Below are 17,493 nucleotides of genomic sequence, written 5' to 3'. Positions count from 1 at the left end.
TTGGAAACTATAGCATTAGGGTATGGAGGGTCATTGGGGGAAACCCATCCCTATGTCAACATCAAATGGGGAGACAGAATGGGGATATTGGGCCTCATTACGATTGTGGCGGTAAGGCAACAACGGCGCCGGTAGTGCTACCGGTGCCGTTGTTACCATGCCGCCACATTACGAGTTCTGCTTGCGAGTGCCGCTCTGCACGCCTGGTCAGACCAGGCGTGCAGAGCGGCACCCGCGAGCAGAACAGGATGGTAGCAACGGTACCATTATGAACAGTACCGCTGCTACCATCCTCCCCATTCCCATTGAGCCCTATGGGAATGGGGATGTACCGGCTCCGGGTCCCGCGCAAGGGGAATTACCGGGCCCGCCGAGGTCGGAATGGCCCGGTAATTCCCCTTTCGTGGGACTCGGAGCCGGACCCGAGTCTATACCGGCATGGCTACCTCCAACCTCGTAATGAGGCCCATTGTGTCTCCAATATTTGAGGCTCGTGGATGGGGAGCGGGCATATCGTTTTTAAGAAAAAAAGGATACGCAGAGGAGGAAGGATGGTGCAGAGAAGAAACATTTTTGCAGGAAGGGTCAAACTACGGGCAGAAAGGAGAAAGCGAGAGTGGACGAGCGATAGATGATGACAAACCGTAGTTGTCTGGCATATTGAACAGTACTGTGTAAATTCTGTGTTAACCAGTGTGCTCTGGGGAGCAGTTGTTGTTGATGAGTCAGCATAGGGATCAAAAAATATCTCGGTATGGAGAGTGTGATCCTTGAAAACTAAATCTATAAATGTGTTCTAACAGCTTTCAGAGATTGGTTTTGCAAATGTAATTCTTAAAGGCATTTCTCATTTATATTAGCATGTTGTCTGGTATCCTTTACTTTTGCATCTACTTGGGATCCTAGAGCTCGGTTGTTGATATTTAATGTATTTATTGTACCTTTAACGCATAACCTAATAAAACACTTATGGTGTTTTCCATCTTGATTAGTATGTCAACGAGATGGAAGCAAAAATGGATCAGCTTCGGTCCATGGTAGAAGCTGCAGATCGAGAGAAGGTGGAGCTCCTCAACCAACTGGAAGAGGAGAAAAGGTGACTAAGCACAAACTATTCTTTTTAAGTCTTCCAAAACTAGCATTGAGCATTCCTGTTGTTTTGCTGATCCATGTATTACTTTTCCTGATTTATTATTATTTTGCCAATGAACTGTTAAATACATAAAGTGGCCGCTGACTTCACTAAGCGAGTCAGTCATTTTAATAATATGACTGCTTTCATTCCTGTAGTATTACTTCCAAAAGTAACATCTTTATTTGTACTCACGTACACATTTTATTCTGTGCTATGAAATATAAATCCATGCATGCAGAAGTTTTCGCAGTCTTGCTTATTTTGATACAGCTGAAAACAATCCCCGGATACTCTGGTGAGGTGACAGAACAAGTGTTGCAATTCGTTTGTTTCAATGGGATTTGTTTACAGTCCGTAGAAAGGGATTGTGATAAATGCTATACAAACAGGGTGTTCTTCTCATGGAACAGACTAATGAAAAGGTGCAAAACTATGCTAGAGGGTCACCAGCTTAAACTTTGAGATGGACTGAAGCACTCCAGGAGCACCTCCTACCATCAGTGGACAAAGGTGCATCACAAAAACTGTAGAAAATGGTCCAGCACAGGCTGAAGATGATATATAGGTTGCCTGAGGGAAGAAACGAACTAGGGAACCAGTCGCCAGGCAGAGTTTGCATATTTAATAATGTATCTGCAAATGTTTTGACTTCCAACTTAGTCCTTCTTGTGGCTCCATGCATGGGCCTGGACTCTGCAAGCAACATACGGCATGGAGCGCAAACTGCAGCTGATTATGAATCTCCTGCTGACAGCAGAAAACCGTGGAGAAATAGACATTGCACTTAATGTGAACATACTAGTAGAGGAGAGGGGGAAGCTACTTGTACATAGGGAAGTTTATGACTGGAGTACAGTACGCCGCCATTGGCAGGGATGCCTCATCCAAATATACCAGACAATCATTATTCTATTTGGACAGCAGGGCTCGGCGTGCAGGTAGATTCCAGTTATTGACACAAGTCTCACCTGTACCCTAGTAAATGCAGAGATCAAACGCATGTGGAGGAAGTAGAACCATTAGGCAAGTGCCAAAAAAGCTAATGGGAAAATTGACCCATGAATCACAGCACACATTGGAACAAGTGATCTTGGAATACACATATAAAAAGATGCATATAGCTCTTAAATTGACAGTGTAAGGACAGCATTGTAGAGAGAGGTGAATGTTGCAGAGAGAAGAAACTGAAACATTGTCTTGGGGGTTGAACTGGCTATTTAAGCCAGTTAGGCTATTAATGTTCTGTAGGAGATCAATCTACTATTTAGTAGAGTAATCCAGAAGTTGTCAAACTAGGACAAGTTGAAGGGAGAGGCTAGACTCCAGAGCCGGGTCCAAAGGCTGGAGGATACAGGCATTGACAATCAATAGTTTGGTGCTTTAACTCAAATTCTGGTGGGAGCTGCAGGACTGCAATCCAAGTCAAAAAGCTTGAATCTTGTTGAGAATACTGTCAGGGGTTTGGGGGTCAAAGGTCTGCCTTTAAATACCCACATAAAGAGAGAGGAGAATCCCTATCTGCACCTCTTTAAATAAATAAACTAAGGCAAGATGGGCTGCATATAAAACACTTGCCCCAGTAGTAGCATCCAGGCTATCCCTCCTGTAGGAGGCAATGTGAGGAGAGGTTACAGTTTTCTTTATTGCATTGCTCTCTCACTACGGCTTTAGAGCTCCCTGTTTGAAACATCTTACTTTTTTTCTTTTTGTGTTCTGTAGCATCCATGCGTGACAAATAGTGTAAGAAGTTGATCCACAGAACCTGACCTAGAGATACCCACATAAGACTGCCTCCACCTTCCCTCAAAGTATTCACTTGTCTCTGGATGTTAAACATCCATATAGGGTTATCTCAGAGGCTGCTTGCTTTGATCTGTATAGCGTTGTAGAAATAGTCATCCCCTCTGGAAACAGAGCGTTGGTTCAGATGAACTTGAGTATCATAGTGCCCGAGGCACTTACTGGTTTATTGTGCCCAAGTATGGTTTAGCAGCAAGCTATTCATTGATGTGGAGCTTGGGGTGTTAAATCGTGAGTAGATGGGGATTGGCAGGTTTTTGATTATCAACGAAGACCCAGGTTCTTACCTCATAGAAAAAGGGATACCCTATTGCACAATTGATAGTGTTAGGAACCTGGAATGAGATGCGGACACAATAAAAGGGTTGGAAAATTCCTCACTATCGATACTCTAGGAGATATTCCCCTACCTCAACTAAAACTAAGGGTCTGTCGTGCTCCAAGATGTCGAAATCAAAATGTCCTGTGTCGGAAATCCTGTCCTAGCCCGCACACTCTAAAAGTAACTATAAGGTGCTAAGGGTATTGCCTCTTGCCTTGAACGTGCTCACATTTTTAAGTTCAAAGAAAAAGGTTAACTCCAGCAAAAAGGTTCCACATGGATAATGATCACAGTTCCAGAGGATGACTCACTTCCCCAGGTTTCCTTCCACAACATATCTGGTTCAGTCCACACATTTGCAGACTTCGCTTTGCCTGGTAGACTCTCCCGCCAGGGCTTTCTCATGTGCTTCACTTCTCACACTTGCAAAATTGACTTTGCCTGGTTCACTCTCCTGCCAGGGCTTTCTCATGTAATACAACTCTTTCACATTTGGGTGTGGGTCCAGGTTCATAACCCTTTTCTCATTACTTCACTCTTCCAACTGCTTTCTCTTTTTACCAGGTATTGGGTCGCTGACCCGTTCTCACATTTATCAGTTCTACATCTTTGCCCCAGTGACTCAAATCCCTGATGCAGGCTTGCTTCCGCTTGCTTAGTGTTTTGCTTTCCTATGCGATTCTCCAAGCGCGGCCTAGTGTCCCAGCTCCTTGCTACATGCTCACTGGTTTTGTTCGGCTGCTTCAGCGCTCATCGTGTGCAGTCTTTGCTACTTCCTCTCTATGGTCGTCGTGGACGGCTTGCATTTCACCTGCTATACGGTTCCCATGGCGTCGGAGGGGCTTCCCCTCTTCCCTTGCTCCCAATGCTTATACTGGGCTTCTCTGCCTGCAGGATTTCCATGAGTGCCGTCTCCTCGAGCCTCTTCCTTCTGCGTGACCGTCTGCTTCCTCCAGTCTCCGTGACCCGAGGCGGGAACCGTGACACTTCATTTTCCAGGTGTAATTGTTTTAAATGTCCTGGTGCTTGTTAGACACCTACAACCACTAGAGCACACCTCCAGCTTCTCTGCACCAGTGAACTGTATCGCTCCAGTTATCTTCCTCGTCCCAATACTCCCATATATGTAGGAATGATAGGCAGTCCTTGACATGTCATACTGAAAGATGTCAAACAGTGGTCCTGTCAGGCAAAATGAACCTAGAATTGACACATTAGTGCTTAACTGTCCCCCAAGCCATGCAAGGGGGAAGGAACTCAATCAGATCCAAGTCAAAAGAAGCATTTAGAAAAATACATAGTTTTATTTCATAATTAAGTTGATAAAAACACATTAAATCTATTGCCCATAATGCATATTTGGTCTTGCTCAATAAAATACTATGCATACAAAACAAGGTGCTACCTTTGAGATAGCTCATAATAAACGCTCAAACTGTCCAATATACTTGAAGAGTTTATCAGTACAAAGTGAGCCTGCATTAATAATGGCCCATATCCACATTCCACAAAGATAATTGCGAGGGGGATCACGTTTGTGAAAAACTTGTTCAAGCTCTATGTAAGTGTAATTCAATCAGTTCCCACACGAGGGCACAGCTTGCGATTATAGGAATATCAGATAACAGGTAAATTCAAACTAATAAATCATTCAAACAATTCTTGTGTTAATGAAATTTGGACAGGTGGACAAAGTACAATGACGAGGGAGTGCCGTATGCCAACTACGTTAGCCCAGGGACCATTTAGTTTAATATAATGATAAGGCCAACCTAGCAATATGTATTGTATAACAACTGTAGTTTCGACGGGAACATTCTTCTAACTGACTCCAGTTGAGACACATCTTCATAAGGACAGTTATATCCCTTGTGTATTAATCACGTCATGTAAATGGATTAAAATTAAACCATTAAGATGAGTACAGGGCAAACCAAAATTATCGGCCCTGTGAAAAAAAGAAAGAGAAAACAAGAAAACAGAAACACAAAAAATAGAAAGAGAAAAAATACACAGTCAAGCTTGCTCCAGTCACACTAGTGTACATGAGCATATGTGTGGCAAGGGAGAATAATACATTTTTTTTACCATATTCTCAACCAAAAGTGGCTTAAGTTGCTGTTATACAGTTGCATGTCAACCGAACACTGTACAGACCCCAGCGTAGTAGGTCTGTGGAGACATAAACCAGGGACATCTATTACAGTTGGCTAACAATTCCCTAACAGTCATTTGTGAAGTGAATTGACCATTTGCATCCTATTTGCCCGTCCACCTAGGCGGAAAAATAGCCATAGAATTAAACATGTTTCAAGACTCACCTATTGTAAATGCTCAAAAGCATTTTTTCATGAATTGGTGTCATTTTTCCACCGTCAACAGACAAATGAATACACTTGCAGGGAAGCAGGCTACACATTCCCGGGTCCTATTTCTATTTCCCCTACTGGGTATACTTATACCTGGAGAGGTATGGCGGCCACGGATTGCAGCTTTAGCTGCTTCATGAAATAAATTCAGCAGAATGCGCTGTGCCATGATGGCATTGACTCAATGTCCCTTGAGGGCCTCTGTCTCGAGGATATCATCATCGAAAGGCATATATAGCACGTGCAGTGCCCGTTGGCTTCAGTACAGTTTTTCCGCCATTGCTATTGGTTCGAGAAATACGGCACACTTCTTTACTGCAAGCTTCATTGCTTCGAGAAATCGAGTATCTCTTCTTCGTTTCCACCGACTACCCCGAAGACCGGGTTCAAGAAGTGACGATTGTAGGTCGAAAATGTCATTGCCCAAACCTCACTGTATATGTTTATGGTGCCTTGGGGTGGAGCGTAACACCTCGGACTGCTCCAAGTGCCAGGCGATGACAGGAAAGGCCTTGAAGTAACAAAAGGGGAAATTGACGGTAGGTCGAAATCCCAAATCTACCTTACCAAAAAGCGTTTGACTGACAAGTCGAGAGGCGACTCTCCTTGGAGGAAGAAAGTTAAGAGATTGAGAAGTGGCTCCCACCACTCCTCATCGTCGTCAAAGAAGTTGAAGAGAGGCACCATAGGTCGCTTTCTTTCACTTCATCGTCGGATGCTTCCTCCAGAGGGTATCTTGCCCCACTAAGAAATCCACTCCGGCCGAGTGGGAGGCTTTCAGAGCAGAGATGCTAAAAATATTTGAAAAACAAAAGCCTCCACGCCATGCTCCTACCATGCTTTCCAAAGGAGCCTGGACGGAAATGGCTCGACCTAAATCCTGTGCACCCTCGAGCCCGAGACGAAGGCCTGATCCTCATCGGGAGCCATTGAGGTCTCGATCAGATGACGTGTCATCAAAGGGTCCGCCGAGCCGAAAGCATAAGTTGAGGTCGTCGACACCATCAACGCCAGCTGTGCCTCAGATGCCAGCCAAGCCCTCAACATCGACTTCCAGCGTCGAATCCATTATTCATTAAACCCTTGATGCCTGAAAAGACTTGTGCCTTTACCAAGGAAGGACTATTTTAAGTCCCTTACCTCAGTATATGAGGAGAATGAACACTCAGATAATGAGGCACCATTTGGTCTCCAGTTTGTTATGCCAAATGTACCACAATGTTTTATCTCTGAGGAATTAAGGTTGAGAGACCTTTATGACCCCCTGCAGATGGACAGTGGGGTGGACACCTCACCTGAGCTAGAGTTTGGAAGACCAGAGGCATGGGAGCATGCTGATGTGTCCTATAGACATCTCATGTCCAAGGTGGAGTAGGCCTCCGTTACCATTCGAACAGGATGATCTGGATAAGGGTCCTCAGTTAGATCCTATATTACATTTTCACATTGGGGAGGAGTGGAAGAGGGGGCATGAGGGGAAGAGTGGGAGAGGGGGCATGAGGGGAAGAGTGGGAGAGGGGGCATGAGGGGAAGAGTGGGAGAGGGGGCATGAGGGGAAGAGTGGGAGAGGGGGCATGAGGGGAAGAGTGGGAGAGGGGGGATGAGGGGAAGAGTGGGAGAGGGGGATGAGGGGAAGAGTGGGAGAGGGGGATGAGAGGGAAGAGTGGGAGAGGGGGATGAGAGGGAAGAGTGGGAGTGGGTGAGGGGAAGAAGGGGAAGAGGGGCAGAGTAAGAGAGGGGAAGAGTAGTAGAGGGGGAGGACTAGGAGAGGGGGAGGAGTAGCAGAGGGGGAAGGGGAAGAGTAGGAGAGGGGAATTAGGGGATGAATAGGAGAGGGGTATGAGGGGAAGAGTAGGAGAGGCGGAAGAGTAGGAGGGGTGTCAGGGGAAGAATAGGAGAGGGGGGTGAGGGGGGGAGAGGAGGGAGGAGTAGCAGGGGGTCAGGGGAGGATTAGGAGAGGGGGCAAGGGGGAATAGGGGCAGGGACGTGGGGTGGTAGAGAGGAGTAGGGAAGAGGAGCAGGGGAGGAGTAGGAGAGAGGGTGAGGACGGGTAGGGTAGAGGGGGAGGAGTAGGGGAGGGAGATGAGGGGATGGGCAGGAGAGGGGCTGAGGGAGATCAAGAGGGGCTGAGGGGAGGTCTAGGAGCGGGGATAAGGGGAGGAGTAGGAGAGGGGTAATGGGAGGAGCAGGAGATGGGGGTTTGGGGAAGAGCAGGTCGGAGGAGTAGGCAAGCAGTGAGGGGAGGCACAGGAGAAGGCAGGTAGAAGGGAAACAAGGAGGGAAATTGGGAGGGAGATAGGATAAAGGAGAGGAAGGGATGATGAGGAGGAGGGGAGGAGGGGGATTGGGAGGATGAGGTTGGGGAAGTAAGAGGAGGAAGATGAGAGGTAGAGACTGGAAGTGAATTGAAGGGAAGAGAGCGAGAGTGAAAAGTGGAGGGTGATACAGGAGGGAGGGGCAGACCGAGAGGAGATGGATCCCACGATCTTTCAACTTTGATCACGTGGGCTAGGGATGATCAGAGTTAGTGTAAAACATCTGACGCAGCAAATGTTGCAGACCAAACTTGTTCATAGCAATCTAAAAATGAGTAACCATTGCATCTAGGTGGACGTTGTTAGCAATCACCATGTGTCACTTTTCAGCACAGGAAGCTCGTATTTTCTTCTTTGCCAATGGATTGAGTATATAGACTGACATGTGTGATATACTCTACTTCCCATTTGAAAAGAGGTGCCGTTTCAATCTGTCCTGCTGCAAATTGAAAATAACTTACCATTAGATGGATCTCCAACATTCCTTTTTACATCTAATAATGCTGTAAAGTTACAAGAAAGTTACTTTTTTGAGTTCTCACCGAGGCAAAGTATCTCAAGATATCCTTGATGAGGAGCAACCATTACAGATAAATTCCCTTCCTATTTATATAATTTTTAGACCAATTCTCACCATGTTTTGATCTACTTCCTGCTATTTTGTTTACCTATTCCAAACAATGTACATCATATTATGGTTGTGTGATGAAGGTTGTTGCGAAGTGCAGTCATGTTAGTAATCTGCATGCATTTTTGCTCTGCAGGAGGGTTGAGGACCTGCAGTTCCGTGTTGAAGAAGAGTCTATTACCAAAGGAGACCTAGAGGTAAAATACAATGGGGATAGGAATCTTAGGTTTTCATTCTTTTATGAAGTGCTATGGGCAATGAAGCTACAGTTCGTTTTTCAGGAAGGTTTATAAAGTATGTAATAATATTCAGAATGTAAACATTTCAGATTTAAGATAACCTGTGCACCAAAGGACCTCTGTCATAAACACACATGAGGAAGAAGAGCCTTCAGTGACTCAACATTGAACATGACTGCTATAGTTGGATGGCTGCTGTGGTGGCACAGTAATTAATTCTTTGCTAAGCTCCACCCTTTCCACTGATCTATAATGCTCCTTGCTATTGCTTTATAAAATCTTGGAAAAACAATAATATAATTAAAACTTTTAAACAAATTATAAAACTGGCAGTTCAACTTAATTATATATTAAGAACAGGAATGTTGATAATGATGACCTTTTATTTTTAAAGCCATATTCTACCTACATTACAGTGTGCGTGCGTGCGTGCGTGCGTGCGTGCGTGCGTGCGTGCGTGCGTGCATGTGTGTTCATTTGAAACATGGGAGTGAGATATTAATATTTTAGTATCCATGACAATGCAGGTGTGAATTTAAACTAATGGAATACTTGATTTTTCCTGCTAGACTTTCTTGTGGGTAGCATTTTGTAAAGCTATTAGCAGAGAAATGAGCAGCTTAATTTGAAACTGCCAGTTTTATAGTATGCAAATCATTAAAATGTAGACGTTGGATGTCTTGCCATTGAATTAAAATTATCTTTTGGAAAGCTGTGTTTAAGCAGAACATTGAAAGTCATTATGTAAATTCCATATTAAACCCTGAATCAATGATAGTGGTGACTAACCACTTTATGTACTTGTACGGTTCTGTGAGTTGTAGGTTATGTTGAAAACGCATTCAAGAACACTTATTTTGAAATCTATATTCAGTGCGTAATCGCTTCACAGATCATGACAATGTACAAATATTAGGATCACGTTTAAATCATAACCTATCCATCACTTATTTAATTTGAATATCAAAATGAAAAGCTTACTGTTACAAATTGTCAAAAACACATAAAAGGATTAAGGTATTTTAATGTAAACATCTTTAAAGCGGTAACTGAAAAGTGTAGGCTTAATAGGACAGTTCTGCATCTGTACGGTAAAGACATCCCACGTTGACCCAGATTGTCTTTGTATAAAATGCTTACTGAATACACTTAAACACTAACTGCATTATTTGTTTGTAAAGCCTTGACTTGATGAATAATTGCATGTTGCTTTCATATAATGTTAAACAATTATTGAAATGAATGTTTTTATTAACTCTGTAAACCCCTTAACTTGCAACAACAAAAAAAGAATATGTATATCTAAATGGATGTTTGCCCGGTTTTAATTCAGGAGTTCTTAAACTCACTATTTTAATTTTGAGAGCAAAGAACTCCTTTCACAAAGGAAAAACATTTGCATTTGGAATAGTTATAACTGTGGTTAGATCTTATCATTTAGTCTTTTCTTTTAATAGGTAATATCATGCAGTTATTTGCTTACAGAAAATATGTAGAATGTATTCCTTCCTTTCATTTATTGCCTGCTTCCTGTGAGATGAATCCCAGAAAGTCATTTAGGTTGAAGTTGTACTGTTACCTTCAGTTTATGAACTTTTGAAGTACTGCTAATGCCAGGCTACATCTCTGGCTGGTCTCCTAGATTGTAAAAATAATCTGTGATTTGGCATTTTTTATTTAATGTCAGAGGCAGGTTTAAAACTCACAGATCAAGGAGGCCCAATGAATTCCCAGTAGCTTGGAAATGTTGGCTCAATTTGTATAACTGTATTTGTTCCCTATCTTTGAATCTGCATTTTTCTTCTTCACCTTTATAGAAAACCAATTATTTTTCAAATGTCTTTTTCTTTTTTGCAAGAACAAAAAGTCTCCCATGGTCTAAGTTACAAATGTACGGCTGCTGGATGCCATCAATTGTGATGCACATTTTGTTATCCACACTTTGCCCGTTGATTCAGTTCTAGGGACAATGCTGCACTATGTATGCTCTTGGTTTCTCTTCTAGCAGCGTCAGGAGACTTTGTTGCAAGAGTTGATTGAGCAACTTCTCCAAAACGCTTCTCCATTTCATGGGTTTTATAACTTCAGATGTTTAGCTTTCAGGCTATTGGAAGGCTGTTTGAGTTTCAAATGTTCGTTTCATGCTTTGTCAAGCAGATTATCCTTCACAGATAATGCCCTTTTCATGGCATATTTAGTGGGACAATTTCTTGGATGGAGAAAGCCCCTCTCTGACACAAGGGCACCATTTTGAAAACCTCTGAGAAGACAGGGAAGAGCTCTCTGTTTTAAACCCAACATGGAATTGTTGCAATATTGTCCCTATAACTGTGTGCAATATGTAGTGTGACTTCATATTTTGCCTGATAAACTGTGTCAACCTTTGGTGAACCAGTTTCAAAATTGCTCTGGTGGAGGCTTCAGTATGTGGTTTCCAGCTCAATGAGTACAATATGGTCACTCTGAGATATGGGAATTCTGAAACTTCTTTGAAAGCATTGCCATTGAGTACAAACTTCCTTGTGTGCAACGTTTTTTGTTTTGGCGGTAAGACCCTCATTTTTTTATTTACTGTTATTAATCAGTAGATTGTTTTCATTGCAGTACTGGTTAACTGCATTGATTTGTCTTTTGTAATTTTCGTTGAGTCCAAGCAAGAAGAGCAGGATTGTTTGTGTATAGTAAGAGGGGACTGAAAACTTCCCCACATAAGGGAAGAGTGGATGGTGTCTACACAGTGATTGCTCGGTTTATCCTACAGTTCTATAGATTGCTTCACAAATTATGTAGGCCGTGCTCTACATTGGTTGAAATAACTCAGATTTCTGTTTATTCACTGTAAAGTCTAATAGCTGATGTTTGTATTTTGAGGTCTATTTACTGATGCTCGTACCTCGTTCTAAGGTATTTGCTGGAGTTATTTAATCTTCTAACTATTTAAGCATATCCGACTGATATACATCTTTAAAATTGTTTAGAGCACTTGCAGAGATGTTATTTAAGTCAGTAACAGTGTTGCTAAAAGGGCAACCCTTCGGTACAACTAGTACTTTTTTGGTCTAACACATTACTATGTGGAATTAAATGTAGGATTATCTGTATTTCATCTTCTAGATTAGGAAGTGTGACATTATGCATCATTAGCTTTACAGTATCTTAATTGTGACTGTTGCTTTTAGCTTATGTCTGTAGCACTTAATCACATGGTTATTCTCATTCTGATCAGGTCATAACTGGATGGCCAACCTTCGTTTAGCCTTTCTTTTTAGTCCCGCAGTAAATCAACATATTCAAAATCAATTGCTGTTCCTAGCCAACAGCATATACTTTCTGATTGCACAACTCAAACCACAATAGCTACACAGCAGTTGAAGTTGATTAACTGTTGTTTTTTTAAAGGACATAGTTGCTTCATATGAAATGAAACATATGCATATGCATATTAAAATATGTTTAATAGAATTATTGTTTTCTGTTGCTCATAATTGTGTATTTTCAATGTTTGTTTTGGAGCCACTGTGGTTTTCAGTTGATTTATTATGCAGCTATTGGTATTCTGAGCTGTAATTCTACCAAGGTTTGATATCTTTCTGGGAATTCAAGGAGTAAATGGAAGGAAGAAAAATACAAGCAGCATGTTTGCAAATGTCTGTCTTCAAGTGCTTATATTTCACATTTGATAGAATGGGCGATGAAACATTTGTCGCCTAAAAAGTAAACCCAATCTTTGTAGCATACAGCATATGTTCTGTAAATATTTATTCATTTAAAATGAAGTAGTGACACCATTTACAGGAAGTTTACTATTTTTATTGTCTAGCAAAAAACATAAAAGCTCTAGCTTACAGATGGAAAAGGGGTTTATAGCTTATTAAAAGATGAATGTGTTTAATTTGTGCTGATACAGTCTTACTTATAACTCACGCTGGCTGCATGAATCTTCCTTACTTTTTCTCCACCTTTCCTCTTGTTTTTCTTCCCTTCCACCATGTCAACCTTTTCCTGTTTCTAGTCCTCCTCTGCATCCAGTGCATTTCCATGTTAATTTGTCCACTCTGCATCTTTTCTGCTCTCTGCTCATCAGTGGTGGAAGGTACTGGCGGCACGGCCTGCATGTGGCTCCCTCCTCTTGTGCTGGCATGTGATGGTGGCACTGTTGTGTTCTCTTCCTTTCCCTTTTTACTAACAGACGCAGACCAAACTGGAGCATGCCCGCATTAAGGAGCTTGAACAGAGCCTGCTATTTGAAAAGACCAAAGCTGACAAACTCCAGAGGGAGTTAGAAGACACTAGGGTAATGGTTTTCACTATTTAATTGAGCAAGTTCTATTTTTATATGAAAACGTTCTGATAAAGAATTTCTACAGTACGATTCATGTATGAAAGGACTTCTTGATATATAGACTCCCGAGATGGCCCAGTAGCTCACGCAGGTAGAACTGTAAGAAACATTCCTGATGCATTTAAATTGAAGTCTAGAAATGATTCACTGTAAACATATGAGGTAAGGAAACAACTATTTTCTGACTGTGTAAGGGGAGAAATATTGTATTGTTTATTTTATAAATGCTGGGATAATTTTAGTTGTTTTGATTTATTAACGACTTTCAATGAAATATCTTTATTCCTTCAGAGACTGCTTGGTGGGTTGCTTCAAATTGTTTGGGCTAGAAGCCTCTTTTAAGAAATGAGTTTATGCAATGTTATACATGCATTTCAAAGAAATGAAAACCTGTAGTGCATTGATTACTTGGTGTGCTTCTTTATATGCTTCAACATTTGCTTTCCACCAGGTCTCCTCTACTACGCCTATACATTTTCAATATTGTTTAAATAGGTTTAGGTTGATATTCATATTAAGAAATTCTTCAGTCCAGGGTTTCACATTACCTGCAGTTTGTAAAGCAAGCACGAGACCCTGGTGTCCACCTATTAAGTTTCCAAGAAAATACCCAGTTTTCCTTATGATATTTTGTGGAATCTGCAATCATTTATGCAGATGCTTTAATAGGCTGTGTGAAGGCATCATGAAGTAAGACACAGACAACAGATTACATTTTCTAAATGGAAGGTTTTATTTTCCTTAAAGGTCAGGATGGAGTAAGGCCTAACTTTCTCTACACTAAGGTGGGACTTCCCTACCTAAGAAACTAAGGATAGTCTTTGTCAGGAAATTCAACTGAAAAGTCTGTCTGTGCCCAAAACCGAAACTTGCCCTCACAACTAAATATATACAATGTGTAGGGATGTCAGCAGCAAAGGAACTAGTGTTCAAAACAAAGTTCTGAGCTTCTTCCAGCTCCTAAATTATACTCTGCTTCCCCTTCCCCAAGTTCAGAACAGTTCCAAAAGGCCTCGGGGTTCACTTCCCCAAGAGCTCAACACAGTTCAAAAGGTCTTGAGATTCCCTTTCCCAAGAGTTCAACACAGTTCCAAAAGTCTCAAGGTTTCTTTTCCTGAAGAGTTCAACTTAGTTCACAAAGTCTTGGGGTTCCCTTCCCCAAGCCTACCAATCTTTCAACTTGAAAACAAGAACAATGATCAATTAAAAAACCTCCTTGGATATTCAGGCTTCTACACAATGGGGTCTGGCATGGATTCACATGCTCATGAATATTCCCCATCGTCAGGCTGGGAATCCTTGGTAAAAGAAAAAACAGTTTCACTTTTACTTCAAAACTGTATTTCTCCTTTAAACCAATCTTTGTTCTCAGGGTCATACTGCCCCATCCAATGACAGTCCTCTCCCTAACCTCCAACCCATGTGGCACATTGCAGATTTTTACTGCATGCTTCAGTGTTGGGAGTACTCAAGTTGCTCTCTGAGCTTATTTTCTGTTTTTTTGAATTTCTGTCCAAAATAGTTACAATTGTTTGACTGATTTTGCTTGATCGTCTTCGCCCAAGGACACAGACCGGCAGCAGTGATCCGCTACCGGCGAAGATCTTTATGCACCGTCGGATCGTCATTGAAGTTTCGAGAAGGCCCAGCCTTGGGCCTACTTTGCGCTTTTCAGCCATGACTGAAGAGAAGATGGAAAGTCGAAACCTGTTCAAACTCTGCATGAAGTGTGGATTAAGAAACATCTTTGTGGAAGATCGGCATCATAAATGCTTATATTGCCTGCATCCGGACCAGGATGAGGAGAGATGCGAGGTGTGCTGTGGTTTTTCAAAGAAAACCAAAAAAGATCGCTACAGCAGAATGTCAGCATGGCTCAAGTCGAGCTAGACCACTGACTCAGCCTTGGGTCAGTGGCCTATCTCAGCCGGTCCGAGGAGTCAACTCCCTCTGGGAGGAGGTCGAGATCCTTTGAGGAAGCCCTGCTCTCAGGGGTTTGAGAGAAGGTCTAGCTCCGCTCCACTAGCTCTGCTGAGTTTGCCACTGATGCGGGTGCCGTGCCGGGTAGAGCGCGATCCCCATCAGCCTCCGCGGTGAGCCTGCCGACGAAAGGGGCCTCTTCAAAGGGAAAGTCCCTAACCCCGTCCAAACTCTGTGTGTCTACGGATAAATCGACGAGGGACAAGTCCTGAGAGGACTCATCGAAGCTGGCTAAGACCTTGCAGGATGCCAGGCCAACTGAGTCAACAACAAGCTCATCGTCAACGAAGTCAACGACGTCCACTACGGCAGCGCTGAAGGAGAGTGGGTCAGCAAAGGAAGTGATGACCATTCCATGAGTGTCCTTACCCCCGAGGTGAGATACGGCTGCTGAGACAGCGACGAAGGCGGCAGCCACTCCGGGGTCAGGAAAAGAACCGGCGACCGCACCGACCCAGCAATCTCCTGAGAAGGAGAGAGAGAGGGTCCCTCGGGTGGAACTTCTCTGGTACGTGGACCAGCGGGCTGCTCCAGATAGGCCAGAGCAGATCTGCCGAAGTACTGATTAGGGAGAGAATGATCTGAACGACGGTTACTACACAGATTACAAAGGGGCAGGTTCTGGGGGCAGTGGGCATGAGTCCCCTGCTTGCAAGATAATACGCATCAGCCCAGACCCCACTCTACTGGCTCCTTTCACCCCTAGACCTAGGGACTGGTCGCTGGACATTTTAACAACCCTGCACACACCGGTCACCGAAATCCAGCAGAGGATGCTGCCACCGGGACCTAAGCCTCCACGGCAGAATCGAGAGCCTCCAAGGTTGAGCTCACCCCCGTGGAAGAGAAAGTCCAAACGGGGCGCTGGTCCTCTCCGTAATCCGACTCCTCCACCACCTTGTCGCGAGAAGACCCCACCTGTAGCCCCAGCCACGCACACGGACACAGCTACCACGGCTATGGGCACTGACTTGGATGACTATTTCATCGCGGCTTACAAAGAAACACCACATGCAGATGAGCTCCATAGGTCCTCCGCACCAGACAAAGTTGGATCTTTTCATTCTATCATGTCAAGGGCCTGTGAGCTGTTTCAGTTGGTTCCTGAGGAGACTAAGAAAGTAGGTTTCTTGTACCAGCGGCGCAAGTTGAGAAGAAAGGCCATCATGTCCGTTCCCTTCTTGGATGACATCTGTGAGGAAGGCCTAGCTCTAATAAGAAACCGAAGTATGGCCCGACCAAGCGGGACTGATTGGAGAAGAAGTACAGGGTTCCAGATTCAGCTCCCAGATGCTTAAGGTCTCAACTCTCGCCTGATTCAGTAGTCTCGGCTGCAGCCAGGAAGTGCTCGGCAAACCCGTCATCGGCAGCCATGGTACCTACGGACCAGGAGGGGAAGAAGCTGGATGCAATGGAGCAAGAGGATAATTTATACTGCAGCCTTTACCATCAAGGCAGCCAACGCCCTAGCCATTTTGTCCCGATATGACTGGGAACTATGGTTCAAGCTGGGTCCTATTCTAGACTTCCTGCCCGAGGACAAGAAGGTTGAGGCACTAGAACTCTTTCAGGCAGGGGAAGTGGCCTCAGATCATGCCATTTCGGTGGCAGAGGACCTCGCAGACACAGGTTTTCGCCACATGGGGAACGGGGTGTCCCTGCGTCATCAAGGTTGGTTGAAGGGAACAAACTTCTGCCAGGACGTTCTGGCTAAGGTACTGGATATGCCGTTCGATGGGGAGAACCTCTTCGGAAAGGCAGTCGACGAGTCTTTGTAAGCAATAAAGACAGAAACAGAGATGGCACGCTCCCTGAGAACTTTTCAGCAGCGACAGCCATCGTCGTTTTGCTCTTCTAAATCGTCCAAGGGTTAGAATACCCCGTACAGGCAGCCTTCATGCTCCTCTACTCAAGAAGCGTTCAGAGGTAACTCTCAAGGTAGCAGAGGACAGCGGTAGTGCCGCCCATAAGGCAGAGCTCCGACCCCAAGCAGGCCTGAACCGGCAGTGGCCTCGGCCCCCCACTTATGCTGCCCAGCGGGTGGCCGGCTGGCAAAGTTAGCCTGCACGTGGTAAAAGATCACTGTGGACAGATGGGTGCTGGATGCTCTCGGACAGGGGCACACCTTGGATTTCTAACACAGGTGTCCTTGTATCCCGCCGATTCAGCAACAGGAACAACACGGACCACAGCTTCTGCAAGAGGTGTGCGCCATGTTACAGATGGGGGCAATGTAACCTGTCCCCCAGCGTCTCCGGGGCATATTCCAGATACTTTCTGGTTTGAAAGAAAATAGGGGGTTGGAGGCTGATCCTTTATCTATGTCGTATCAACAAGTACTTAAAGTCTCAAGTTCCAGATGG

The 17,493-nt window shown here is 43.9% G+C and overlaps 1 protein-coding gene across 16 annotated transcripts in view; it reads left to right on the top strand.

Moving 5' to 3' along the window:
- Positions 1-17,493, top strand: part of CLIP1 (CAP-Gly domain containing linker protein 1) — a 1,286,645-nt gene that overhangs the window by 545,706 nt on the left and 723,446 nt on the right. For 11 of the 16 annotated variants that reach the window (XM_069619610.1, XM_069619607.1, XM_069619603.1 and 8 more), the window contains exons 7-9: positions 993-1,096; positions 8,706-8,766; positions 12,998-13,102. In XM_069619610.1, coding sequence (XP_069475711.1) covers positions 993-1,096; positions 8,706-8,766; positions 12,998-13,102 — 270 coding nt within the window. The remainder of the gene's footprint in view (positions 1-992; positions 1,097-8,705; positions 8,767-12,997; positions 13,103-17,493) is intronic. The other 5 variants (XM_069619609.1, XM_069619608.1, XM_069619606.1 and 2 more) reach the window with 1 other exon arrangement.

This window comes from Ambystoma mexicanum, chromosome 10 (assembly GCF_040938575.1).
Source record: "Ambystoma mexicanum isolate Mex_15411 chromosome 10, UKY_AmexF1_1, whole genome shotgun sequence".
Classification (NCBI taxonomy): Eukaryota; Metazoa; Chordata; class Amphibia; order Caudata; family Ambystomatidae; genus Ambystoma; species Ambystoma mexicanum.
This window is presented reverse-complemented; position numbering and strand designations above follow the sequence as displayed.